The 12663-nt window shown below is 44.6% G+C and overlaps 1 protein-coding gene across 4 annotated transcripts in view; it reads left to right on the forward strand.

Annotated features, from left to right (window-relative positions):
• TGFBR3 (transforming growth factor beta receptor 3) overlaps window positions 1-12663 on the forward strand; it is a 199181-nt gene that overhangs the window by 81999 nt on the left and 104519 nt on the right. For all 4 annotated transcript variants that reach the window (XM_047725460.1, XM_047725461.1, XM_047725458.1 and 1 more), the window contains exon 3: window positions 1609-1793. In XM_047725460.1, the coding sequence (XP_047581416.1) occupies window positions 1609-1793 (185 nt within the window). The remainder of the gene's footprint in view (window positions 1-1608; window positions 1794-12663) is intronic.

Genomic DNA, 12663 nt, shown 5'->3' on the forward strand with positions numbered 1-12663 from the left:
AGGCTGTGGTTTAGTAGATGCTGTGGTTTAGTGGATGCTGTTTGTTCAAGTCCCACTCTCCCCAGGTATCAAATGGAGACAACACCAAACTTGCAGAGGACTATCGCGGTTCCTCCTTCTTCTTGGATGTCCCTCTCTATCAGTCATCCAGCCAGTGTGCAGTGAGGCCCAAGTGGGATTGTACCTCAGTCATTCCCCTCTTAGCCCCCTACTGCTAAATCCAAGTCCCCAGAATGGTGCCCTAATCACCAATCAGGGAGGGAGCAATTTATTTTAAAGCTTAGTGATTCATGTCACAATTATTTTTTGAGCATCTTGTACATGCCAGGTGCTGTGATTGGTGCTGAGGATACAAAGATGAGTAGCCCACTGTCTGGGAGGTCATACCAGACTAGCAGAGACAGATGTAGATGTACTGGTTGTTACAGTGTAGAAGTTGCTGAGATGGGCAGAGAAATTATGTGAGGATGGAGGAAGAGTACTTCTCTCATCTTGGGCTGTTTGTTATGGGGCAAAGTTAAAGTGGAACAGGAATTTGGGTGAAGGAAACAAGCTTGAATAAAGATGTGCAGTTAAGATGCATTGGGGTTGCTGGAGTGGGGTGGGGGGAGTTTGGAGGGAGAGGAAGGGAGTTGTTAGGAAGGGCCTTATGTGCTTGGTTAGGGCGCTTGGGCTTTATTTTCAGGCCAGCAGTCCGTAAGGGACAGACATGCTGGCAGAGATGGGAGGGACAGGCATTCGGACGGGGAGCGGCCATCCCACTGAGAACCCTGGTGGGCTGGTCCGTGCTTACATGGAAGGTGGCTTGGAGAGCTGGATGCTTGAGTGTCCTTTTAGGAAGATGTGTAGTCGCCTAGAGACAGAGGCAATGAGGACCCTAGGAGGGAGGGATGGGCAGGAATGGATGTTAGGATTTAAGTTCTGATTATTGGAGAAAGGGAGAATGAGGAAGCATGAGCCAAGTGTGACCAGGGTTCTACCTTTTCTATTTGAGGCTCTACTAATATGCATATGCTTCTCCCTTTCTTGGGAGGATTTTTTTCCTGCTCTCTGGCCCAAACTTTGCTATACAACTCAAGCCCCAGTTGCCCCCATTCATTACATCTTGTTTTGTGTTGTTCTTAAGGTGGTTTTGCTCTAAGAAGGCAGGGCATGCTTAGAGATTAGGGACTGTATCTTATACTTTTGGGGTGAAATTTTAGTTGTTAAATATTATTTATTCATACTATCATTGGACTTTAGGCAATTTATAACATTTATTTCTGTGTTGTTGTTGTTGTTGTTGTTGTTTTTCCTAAGAGAGGAAGGAAGAATTGAACACAGATGTCAAACGGGAGGTTTCCTCCATCCAGAGGAATACATTCGTGACTTGTGTGTCTAAAAGGGAATTTACATAATCAAATACACATCAAAATCATCTAAAAGGAATTTAGAGATTGGTGGTTTTAGACTAGGATAAGCTTTTTTGCCATTGAGTTCAGAAACAACTTACCTGGAGAGGTTCTTCTGGTGAACTGGCCATGGCTGGATCGTCTAGGATAATTAATTTAACTGTGGCACAATTCATTGCTGTTTCTGAGGGATTTGTGCTTGTGATTCCCTCTGCAGGTCCAGAGCCCAGTGCCCAGTGTGAGTTGTCGCCTGTCAATGCCTCGCATCCGGTCCAGGCCTTCATGGAGAGCTTCACCGTCTTGTCAGGGTGTGCGAGCAGAGGTACAACAGGGCTGCCCCAGGAAGTGCACGTCCTGAACCTCCGTGCTGCTGACCCGGGGCTCGGCCAGCCCCAGAGAGAGGTAGGTGCAGGTGTCAGCTTTCTACTTACTGCCCCTCTGAGCTTGTAAAGACACTAATCTGGACAAAGAGCCCCCCTGCACCCCCCGCCCCAGGTTTAACAAGGATGTTTACATATGAATATAAGGGGGGAAGAGGACACAATGTACACTCAAGAGAGGGATTTCAAATAACAGATTGCTCTCCGGACTGGGCAACTCTAGGAATTCTTTCTAAATAAAGAGATTTTTCAGCTTCGTAACTTTCCTGGCTTCCCATATTGGAAAGAATGTTTTTAAGGATTTCATCTTTGAAACATGGCTGTGAAAAAACAAAATAAGGTGCTGTTTTTCTGTTATGGTAAAATATCTTTCTCATCCTCTCCTGTGACCTGTCTTCTTTCTTTGCTTTGTCTTATGAACTGGTTGCTCCTGCAGGATGAGTCAATGGAAATGGGAGCATTCAAGTAAAGATGGCAGTATTTTGTCCTTGCATGAAAAGCCCTGGGGGTTAGCTCCTTAAGCCATCTAGGCAGCTTCTTGCAGATAGCCATGGTAGCGGTGGTCTAGGTGGTAGTGATGGTGTTGAACCAAGCTCCTAGTGCCTTGGTATTTCACCTGTCCTCAGCCCTATTCGAAGCACTCATACACTTACCCCATGAAGTCCTGTTGTTATCCTCATTTTACAGGTGACAGCAGAAATAACTCACTTGCACAGGGTCATCACCATAAGAGAACAATGGCCTCCTCTTCTCTGTGACTCAGAAATGACCTAGATTGTGGGTAATAGTCATCATACTTCTTTTAAGATAACACACAGTTGTCATTCTTTCTGTTTTTAAGCTTCTGTGTGTCAGAAATGTTATCATTCAGGTGTTCTCTCTCCAGGGAGAGAGAAACCACAGTAGATCCTGATCACAGCGAAGCGTAGGAAAACTAATGCAGAGTGGAACTTATCTTCAAGTTTTCTTGTGGTCAGGGAAGTTAATTTCCAGAACTGTTTGTTTATGTGCCTGAACCACTTTGCCTTTTGGGGAGAGTAGGAATAGGAGAGGTGAGGTGCCAGAAGGAAAAGCAAACTGATTTTAATCTCATGAAAGTGTGCCGAGTTGGCTCATTTCAAAGACAAATCATCTAACCTTTTCAGCTCCGCTGGAAATTACTGTTAATACTTTTGGTTGCTTGCCATGGTGGCTGCAACGCCTCTTCCAGGGCAGATTTTCTCTATCCTGGTCATGTGTCTTTAATTCTTAACGTATGGGGGAGACTGTGGTGGGCGGGAAAGGAGGAGGAGGAAATGCAGTTCCTGTGAAGTGTTGCTGACTCCAGCAATTCTTTAGCAGCAATAATTACTCATTTTATATGTGCTCTCTCAGAGGAACCAAGAAGGAAGAGGAAAGTTCGAGCTATTACAGAAGCAGCAACAGCAGAGATTCTGGATGTTAAATTGTGCGTTACTGTTGTTGCCTGTGAAAATAGATTCAAATACGACTGTTGAAGCAAAAGAAAAATACCCCTAGGAATGACCGCAGAGTTCTCCCACACTTGGATTTCGGTGTCAGATTAAACCGTTCACAGCAGTATGGAGGACACATCAAACTAGCTGGCATCCAGGGACATAGTATGTTCAGTGAGGGAATAAAGAGTTAGGGCCTAGAGGGGACAGTCTCCAATTTTGCTTAAAAACCTAAACATTCTTCTTCTTTCTTCAGTATTTATATAGTATAGGTATGATTTGGCGTTAGTGATTTGCAGTTAGTAATTGGAAGATATTTCGGGTATTGGGCATCTAAGGGCAGTTGTGTTGTTTCTTTCTTTGGGGACTTTGTAAGAATTAGATGGTTGTACTTCAACCCTGTTTGAAAAAGAGATGTTGGGATATGTGGTCTTTGGAAATTCCATGTGGCTCTGAGCTGCTCTCACATAGTAAACCTTGGAGTATTTTATGTATAGAGAGTGAGTGTAGAGGACAGCACGAGCAGTTGGGCCATGAGAGAATGAAAAGAGAAGCAAAGAGAGATTGTTTCTGGATGGTAAAATGGGGGTAGAGAAATAGTAAATCTTTCTCACCTTCTTCTTGTATGACTGTGCAGTCGTGCAGTTTTTAAAATCACTTGAACTATATGACCCAGCAATTCCATTTCTCTGAGTATATACCCAAGAGAAAGGATAACATATGTCTGCATAAAAACTTGTCTGCGGATGCTCATGGCAGTGTTATTCATAGTGGTTAAAAAGTGGAAACAACCTGTCTGTTGATGAGTGGGTAAATAAAATGTGGTCTGTCCACACAATGAAATGTTACTCAGCAATAAGGAGGAATGAAATACTGACACGTGCTGCTGGTGAAGGAACCATGATGCTAAGTGAAAGAAGACAGACACGAAAGACCACATATTATGTGAATCCATTTATATGAAGTGTCCAGAATAGACAGATTTATAGAGATAGAAAGTGAGTTAGTGGTTGCTGAGGGCTGAAGGGCGAAAGGGAGAAGTGGGAGTTGACTGCTAATGAGTACAGGGTTTCTTCGGGAAGGACAGAGGTGTTCTAAAATTAAATTGTGGTGATGGTTCCCCCATTGCATATGAATATACTAAACACCATTGATAAATGTGAATATACTAAAAACCACTGGATTGCATTTTAAATGGGTGGGTAGTTTTATGGTACGTGAATTTTATCTCAGTAAAGCTGGTTAAAAAACAGTAATTCAACCTGCTAGTATTCTAATTAGCCAATAAAGTTTACCTTGACTGTATTCACCTTTTTTTAAACCAGGATTGCTTCCTCTTGCAACCTAAAGTCACCTTACTTTCTCTGTTGTTTTCAGTGGATAGCTTGGTATTTATAGCTATGCTATTACATGGTTTGTGCTAAAAATCGCAGCTGATCTATTTTGGGGGTGATAGTGGGAGGACCAGTGGTAGCCTTTCTATATGTCTCTACTGAACATAAAAGGCAAATATTTTTCAAAGTGGAATGAGGTCATTGCTCATACATTAGCAAAAGGAATGCCATATTGGTTCCCAGGTATAATTGACTTTGACTCTGATGATCAAGATAGTTGTTTTTCATCATGTCCTCCTCAAGTGGGAGGGAATTACTAAATCCACCCTTTTCCCCCCAGCTTGTAACTGGTGCAGGATGAGCAGTAAGAGCTATTGTGAATCAACCCTTCTCTAACATTTTACTAAATTCCTACCTCCCACGAGTCTTCAGGTTTTCCCGCTGAGGAGAGGCTGCTGCTTTTCCTGTGTGGGGGAGGTGACAGGTCCTACACCTGGAAGTAATAACCACAGCAGGTTGACAAGATTTGGGGAAACAGTTGCGTTTAAGTTAGATAAACAATTTATAGGCCAGCAGAGAATTTGTATCAAAAACTCGCTTGTTACAGGGATTTATATGTACAAAGCCTTCTGTAGCAAAGCACTGGTTTACCATTGGCCTCCCTGCTGGGTTCCCCTCAGGACAGCCTAGAGACCTATAATTGTATTTTTCATCTGAGACCACACCTCTCATTTGTAATCATTGGTTTTGGAAACAACAGGCCTGGAAGTGAACAGGAAACTTGAAAAAGACTCTCTGGCGGCAGAAGGGCAGAAGACCGTAAATAGCCCGAGAGATCAGTTCTGTCTTTAAGAATAAGCGGGCATTGGGGCGCCTGGGTGGCTTAGTGAGTTAAAGCCTCCGCCTTCGGCTTGGGTCGTGATCCCAGGATTCTGGGATCGAGCCCCACATCGGGCTCTCTGCTCAGCGGGGAGCCTGCTTCCTCCTCTCTCTGCCTGCCTCTCTGCTGCTTGTGATCTCTGTCAAATAAATAAATAAATAAAAAATAAAAAAAGAAAAGAATAAGCGAGCATTGGTGTCATCATTTTCATCCTATAAAAACCAGCTCCTCTTGCTTTTTGACTTCAAAGTAAAATCTGCCCCCCCCCTCATAGTTTGGGCCCTCAGGGTGTTTCCTGATTCCTGAGAGGGGGTTATAAGGCGACCAGAGGCTTATTTACAATAACATACTTTCATTAGTTACTGGAATGGCAACAATTTTGTTTCCTATCTAATTTTTATTGCTACCTGTTTTTATGTGGTGATGTGTCTTTTCTATTTCTGACTTATCTAATTGCCTGTTTACCATGAAAAGCTGCTGAGGGTAAGCCCCTAGTTAGCATAACCTACGTGTATAAAGGACATGGTGTTTAAATTTATGTATTTGTCCTGACATTACAGCAGCAACTATTAATGGGTGTGCCGGTAATTGGCTGTATGGAGGAAAGATCTGGAAGGCTCCATTGTCCTGGGAAAGGGCCCGGGTTTAATAACTTTATCCCCCAGAAAGTTCAGAACCCTTGCTACTTCCGTGTATTTGCATATTCTCTGCCTCATTCTGCAGCAAAGGCTCGGGATGGGCTCACAATGGACATGTCAACGGTATAAGCAGAAATGCAGAATGAGGACAAATAAGAAAGAAAAGCGTAGTTGTGAGCCGTACGGGTTAATGTGGTCGGTACGACCAACTATGAAATTTGGATCCAGGCTTCTTGGCAGGCAGGGCCAAGTGGGATGTGTGGTTAATCACACATGTGGCTCCAAGTCACTTTTGCTTTGTACCTTCTCGAGGACTGTGGCCTAAAGTTGTTCCTTTCCTGCTTCTTCTGAGGGCAGGAAAGACCACAGTTGGGAGAAAGAGAAGGAAGTAAACACATTTATCTGAAATACTAACTGTTCTGCTTGCCTCTTAGCAGTTCCCTTGCCCACCACGTTACAGGAACAGCCGCAGTGGCGTTGGTGTGACGCGCCTCCTGGGGGCCCGGCCACCTCGTCGGGACTTGCGTCCTCCCTGCCAGCCCTCCCTGTCCCCGAGCAAAGCAGTGAGGCTCAGGGAGGCAGTGGACACTGGGTCTTTTGGACTCGACAGTCCAAGCTGTCCCTGCCCTTCCAGTCCACTTCCTTTTGACCATTAGCTCTCGCCTTGTTCTGGGCTGTAAAACCTGCTAACCAGTCTTGTTCGACTCCACCTGTTCGGTGAGCCAGCTGGTCTCCCACTGAGGGTTTGGGTTTCCTGCATAGGCTTGTGATAGCTCATTCCAGGGCTCCCAGTCCGTTTTCATTCCCTCCCTTGTGGCTTTGGGGACACCGCTTTAAGGTTGGCCTCTTGCTGTCTTTTTTCCTTTCTCATTTAGAAAGATGAGCACCTCAAGTGTTAGTAATTATAAAAAGCCGGGAGCCGAGGATCCTCTGTTCTCTCCGTGGTTGTTAACGACCACACTAAATGCCACCTCCCATCTGTCCTTCATAGTTGATTATTTCCTCCCTTCCTCCCCCCATAAGGCTTTGAGCTGCCTTCACACAAGTAACCCACCTGTTCTCTGCTTGCAGTCCGTGACTCGTTGTAACCAAACTTGCTTGGACTGTATGAGAAGGGAGAACAAACACATTAAGGGACTCTTCCTCCTTTGACTGAAACAGACACATTAGTATGTGGGCTTTGTCATCTGAATTGATGTCTTTTTTGCTCACTTGGAGGTATTTAGAAGTTCAGAAATTAAACATTTTGGAGATCACTGCTACCAGTCTACTTAACTGCTTGTTCACAATCTTCCCTCTGTTTCTACAATATTGGTAGGTGGACAGCTTCTCTCTTCCCCCTTAGTTATTAAAATATAGACAGAACAGTGCAGGGATAGGGGGAATGGGCTGTTGTCTTAACTTTACTCATCACCTCTAAAAGAACTGATATAGAATTTCAAGACTGGCTTTTTGGAGACTACCTGTGTGAGAGCGGAAGTACCAGTGAACACCGAACAGTAGCACACCAGTCGCATTCCTTCTCTGTCTGGGGCATTTTTCCCACTGCAGTTATTCATGAATGACTTTCTAATCCTAGACCTGTGTATGTGCAGAAAAAAATCCAAATAAACTCAAGGCTATTAGTGTTTCAGAGATCTTACATGTAGTGTATGCTTAGCAAGTGTCAGAGTAAACTGCTCACACACACACACACACACACACTGTATATTGGGGAAGTTTAGTTCCTAAACAGATACCTTCTGTGCATAAACGCTCCTGGTGTTTGTTTAAATGGAGGTTGCTTTGGAAAGCATTCCAGCCTTTTTGGTGAGATTGCCTCTGAACGGATCATTTTGTTGCAGACCTACAGTAGATATATCCAAAAGTTAAACTGATAACAAGGGACACATTTCTCAATTCATCTGAGTGTTGCTATGGAAGTTATTTCATTAACTTGAAAGACAACTGAATCTGACTGTCATGTAGGATTGGAGGTCCTAAATAAGTAGGCCAGTCCCATCATTTTCAGGGAGCTGCCCCTTCACTCAAACGAAGCTACTCAGTGCCGATTAAATGATGACACCCTGCTGGGCAGAATGCAGGTGCTAGGCCAGGACTGGATAGAGGAGCACGGTTGGGGACAGCAAGGCCACCAGATATGGTTGCTGGCTCAGCAGACAACCATGCTGGCCAGTTTAGAACTGGCCACACTAGTCAAGGGTGGTCTCTGACATGTTGGGGCAAGATGTTGAATCGGAAAACTACAGCTAACTCTCAAGTAAGAACTCTCCAAAAACCCAGTTAGGGACTTCTAGAAAAAGTGAAAGCAGAAATGAGAGCGATAATAGTAAACATCAGGGCTTAGCAGACAAATGAGGACACAAACTAAGCAAAGAAATTACAACATTGCTACCAAGATGCTGGCTGGCCACATCACTTAAACCCTGTCATTTATCACAGTAATGTCCACATGCTATAAAATTGCCCTTAGAAAGCACGGCTCCTGGCCCCACCAGAGGGATGGAGCCATTTTGGCATGAGGTAATGCCGGGTTGTATTCTCGACTGGCTGGGAGGGGACAGACTGAAAAAGCCTCTCACTGTTGCCTCCTCCCCAGTCTGGAGAAGAGATTGCCTTGACCCCCTCTGAAATTTGTTCAGCAGCAGACATTTCCAGCCAGTGTGGTGTTTGTGTTTATGGAGGTTAGGACTACAGCCCTGACCCATCCTGTTGTTGCCATGGAAACTCCTTGATGTCTAAAAAATTGTAATTTCCTAAAAATGTTGTTAGAAAATGCTTTTTCAGGGCCACCCTCCACATTTGAAAATGTGACTTTTTGCTTGAGGGGCATTTTGGAGAGCATTTTAAAAAGCAGTAGACCAAAGTAAGGAGCAGGTCTACAAATCTGAGACCCAGATGTGCTGATTGGGCAAACGCCCAGCTTGTGTGCGCAGAGTATCCAGATCTCCAACTTGTACTCTCTTGTTTTCATTGCTTATCTGCTCTGTTGACATTTTGTTTGAGAATAAAAAGAAATTTACTGCTAATATCTGATTTAATACTCACATTCCGCAGAAATGTTTCCTATATCACTTTCAATTGTTTCCCCAGTGCGTTCTCTGAGTATTTCTGTAAAAATTAGCGTGTTTCATTATTTTACTTTTCTTTCTTCCACGGTGAAGAGGCCATGCATGAACTTGGCCCTGCTGATCATAGCTCCACACACCATTATATTTCTCTCACCCTTGTCTCTCCAATTTCTTAAATGAGTGAACATCCGTTATGTCCTGCCTCTCCCCTCCTTCTTCCCTGCAGCCTGACTTCTGTTCTCCTGAGCTTCTCTCTGATGATGCTCTTCTGACCAGCTACTGGGTTGCTAGGACTGGGGGCAATCTAGTTTTAACCGCCTGACAGAGGAGACCAGGGCCGGGGAGTGCTGTGGCTACTGTTCACTGTCAAACAAGAAGGTGGTGCCAGTGCCGGACTGGAGCCCAGGAGTCCTCTCCTTTGGCAGAGCTCTTTCTCCCATAGCGCCTTCCCCCACTTTTTTCCTCCTCACCTCCTTTTTCTGTCCTCCCTTTTCTAGCATCTCCTTCTGGGCTTCAGGATGATACCTTAGCCTGGTTCTCCTTCTACCTTTGCATCTGTTTTTCTGTTTCTTTCCCAGCTCTTTGTTCCTTCTCAGGGTTTCTTGCCTGGAGTGTAGTCTTTGGCCTTCATTTTCCTGTCTCTTGTCTCTGAGGCAGCTTGTCTGTTTTCAGGGTTTGGGTTGTCTCCTCCATGCGAAAGACGCCAGTGCTCTCTCCAGGCTTCAGCAGTGGAGCTCCTGTCAGGGTTCCAGAGAACCCTGCCTCTCAGGTCTTCTGTCAAGCTTGCAGGTGCTTGAGACGCGCTGTGGAGGAGTAGCTATACCCATAGGGTTCTGTGTGGCCCTAATCTTGGTCACCTGCCCAGCATCTGCCTCAGGGTGAGTTACTTCATTCTCTAAGCCTCCTTCCTCATCCGTGGAATGGAGATGATAGTAGCAGTTCTTTGGAGAGTTTACTGAGGAGTGAGAGATGTCCATATGGCACAGAGGGCTGCCGTATGTGCCAGGCACATGGTAAACAATCAAATACTAGCCCTTTTTATACCTCTGAAACTGAAGTTAAACCGGTCTTCTCCTTCCAGCAGGAAAGCTGGTTATCTGCCCAGCTTCCCTGCCCATCAGTGTCACTGCTACCGCCTGTCTTGAGACTTTTGCACCATCTTGGATTTACCCATCCTTTTCAAATCCTGTAGTGGTCAGTCACCAAGTTTTATTGACATTTCCTCTGAAATGTCTCTTGAATTTCTGTGTTCTTTTCCACTTAACCCTGCAGCTTTTTTTTTTTTTTTAAAGATTTTATTTATTTATTTGACAGAGAGAGATCACAAGTAGACAGAGAGGCAGGCAGAGAGACGGAGGGAAGCAGGCTCCCTGCTGAGCAGAGAGCCCGATGCGGGACTCGATCCCAGGACCCTGAGATCATGACCTGAGCCGAAGGCAGCGGCTTAAACCACTGAGCCACCCAGGCGCCCAACCCTGCAGCTTTTGAAACCAGCTTCCTGGGACTGATTGTTTTCAGTCTAACTTTTGGACCACTTCTTAAACAATTTTCTCTGCATATTACCTCATAATTCATTCATTGATAGACACATTTGGTGAGTTATGCATTGAGAGCCTACTCTGTGCTAGGTAGACGTCCTGCTACATTCTAACTCATGTTTATGTCTTCAGCACTTATTGAGGATTGAGGGCAAATAAATTTAATGCAGTGTGACAAATACTATGACCATTATGTGTTCTAAAATTAGAAAAATTTTGCAGGAGCCCAACAGAGGGAGTGGTAATTCTATCTTCAGGTGAGGGGAGGATTCCCAGAAGAGAGCATTTAATAAAGGGCTAGAAAGTCAAGTACAAGTTTTTGAGTAGAGGAGGAGAGAAGCCTCAGTATACACAGAGGGAAAAGCAGAAACCACATGTAGAACAAAGTTCTTCCAAGTACATGGTGTCACCGGGATACAGTTCAAGGAGTACAAAACTGTGTCCTTTGGGCCAAATTCTGCCTGCTGCCTGTTTTGTATGTTCAAAATTTATATACCATAAAGTTTACTTTTTAGCACTCCAGAAAGAAACTTTGTACCCATCAGCAGTCACTCCCCATTGTGTGTGGTCCTACCCCCCGGCCCTAGACAACCACCAGTCAACTTTATTTCTTGATAGATTTGCCTGTTTGGGGCATTTTCTGTAGATGGAATCATATAGTATATGTGACTTTTATGACTGGCTTCTTTCACTTAACATAATGCATTTGAGATTCACCCATGTTGTAGCATGTCTTAGTTTTTTCATTCCTTTTTATTCCTGAAGAGTATTCCATTGGATGGCCATACCATGTTTTGCTTATTCATTCACCACTCTGATGCCTGTTTTTGTAAATAGTGTTTTTTTTTTTTTGTAAATAAAATTTATTGGAATATAGCCATGTCCATTCATTTATATATTGTCTGTGACTGCTTTCTTACTGTAATGGCAGAGTTGAGTGGTGTGACAAAGCCTGAAAGATTTATGATCTGGCCATTTGCAGAATAAGCTTGTCAATCACTGGATTAGAGGATGGGGACAGTGATGGGGACAATGGGAGCTGGGGTGGGCTGGGGTTTGAAAGTGGAAGATGAGGGGCACCTGGGTGGCTCAGTCGGTTAAGCGTCTGCCTTCAACTCAGGTCATGATCCCAGGGTTCTGGGATTAAGCCCCAATGTCATGCTCTCTGCTCAGGGTAGAGTCTGCTTCTCCTTCTACCCCTCTCCTCTGCTTGTGCTCTCTCTCTCTCTCTCTCAAAAATCTTTTTAAAAAGTGAAAGATGAGTGGAAAGGCTGCATGAGTGAGGGTTTGGACTAACCCTGTATCTCTCCAACTTTGTGTGGTATGTGAATCCTCTGCTTGAGAATCCCTTAGAGATGCTTAAGTGCAGATTCCCGAATCTCACCTATGACCTTTGCCGGTGAGGTGAATCCATTGCCACACATCTTTTTTCCTAATTCCACCTGAACTTCTCTCTGAGCTCAGTCTGTGCTGAACCCTTCCGTGATCCTTTACCCTCCTCCCTTTCCCTCTCTTCTAAAGATTGCTCTGAATCCCCTCCACCTACCCCACCCCCCCGCCACGAGTCTGTACCTCCTCAGAGTATGGGATTATGTATTTTCTTGTATTATTTGGGGCTGAATCGTGTGTGTTAATGTTGCACACCCAGCTGGTATGTGGACTCCTTAGGGGCAGGAACCAAGTCTTAGACCTATTTTGCATTGTGTGTATTGGGTTCTTGAATGAGACTAAGGAGGTTATTCAAAGTATCACTGTAAGTCTTCTAAAGCTACTCCCCTTTTCTTTTCAAAAATTATTTTATTTACTTTAGAGAGAGATTGAGTGAAAGAGAGGGCAGAGGGAAAGGGAGAGAGAATCTCCAGCAGACTCCCTGCTGGGCAAGTAGCTGGATAGGGGGCTGGATCCCATGATCCCGAGATCATGACCTGAGCTGAGATCAAGAGTCGGACACTTAACCGACTGAGCTGCCCACGTGCC

The sequence above is a fragment of the Lutra lutra genome, chromosome 4, assembly GCF_902655055.1.
Source record: "Lutra lutra chromosome 4, mLutLut1.2, whole genome shotgun sequence".
NCBI classification, from domain to species: Eukaryota; Metazoa; Chordata; class Mammalia; order Carnivora; family Mustelidae; genus Lutra; species Lutra lutra.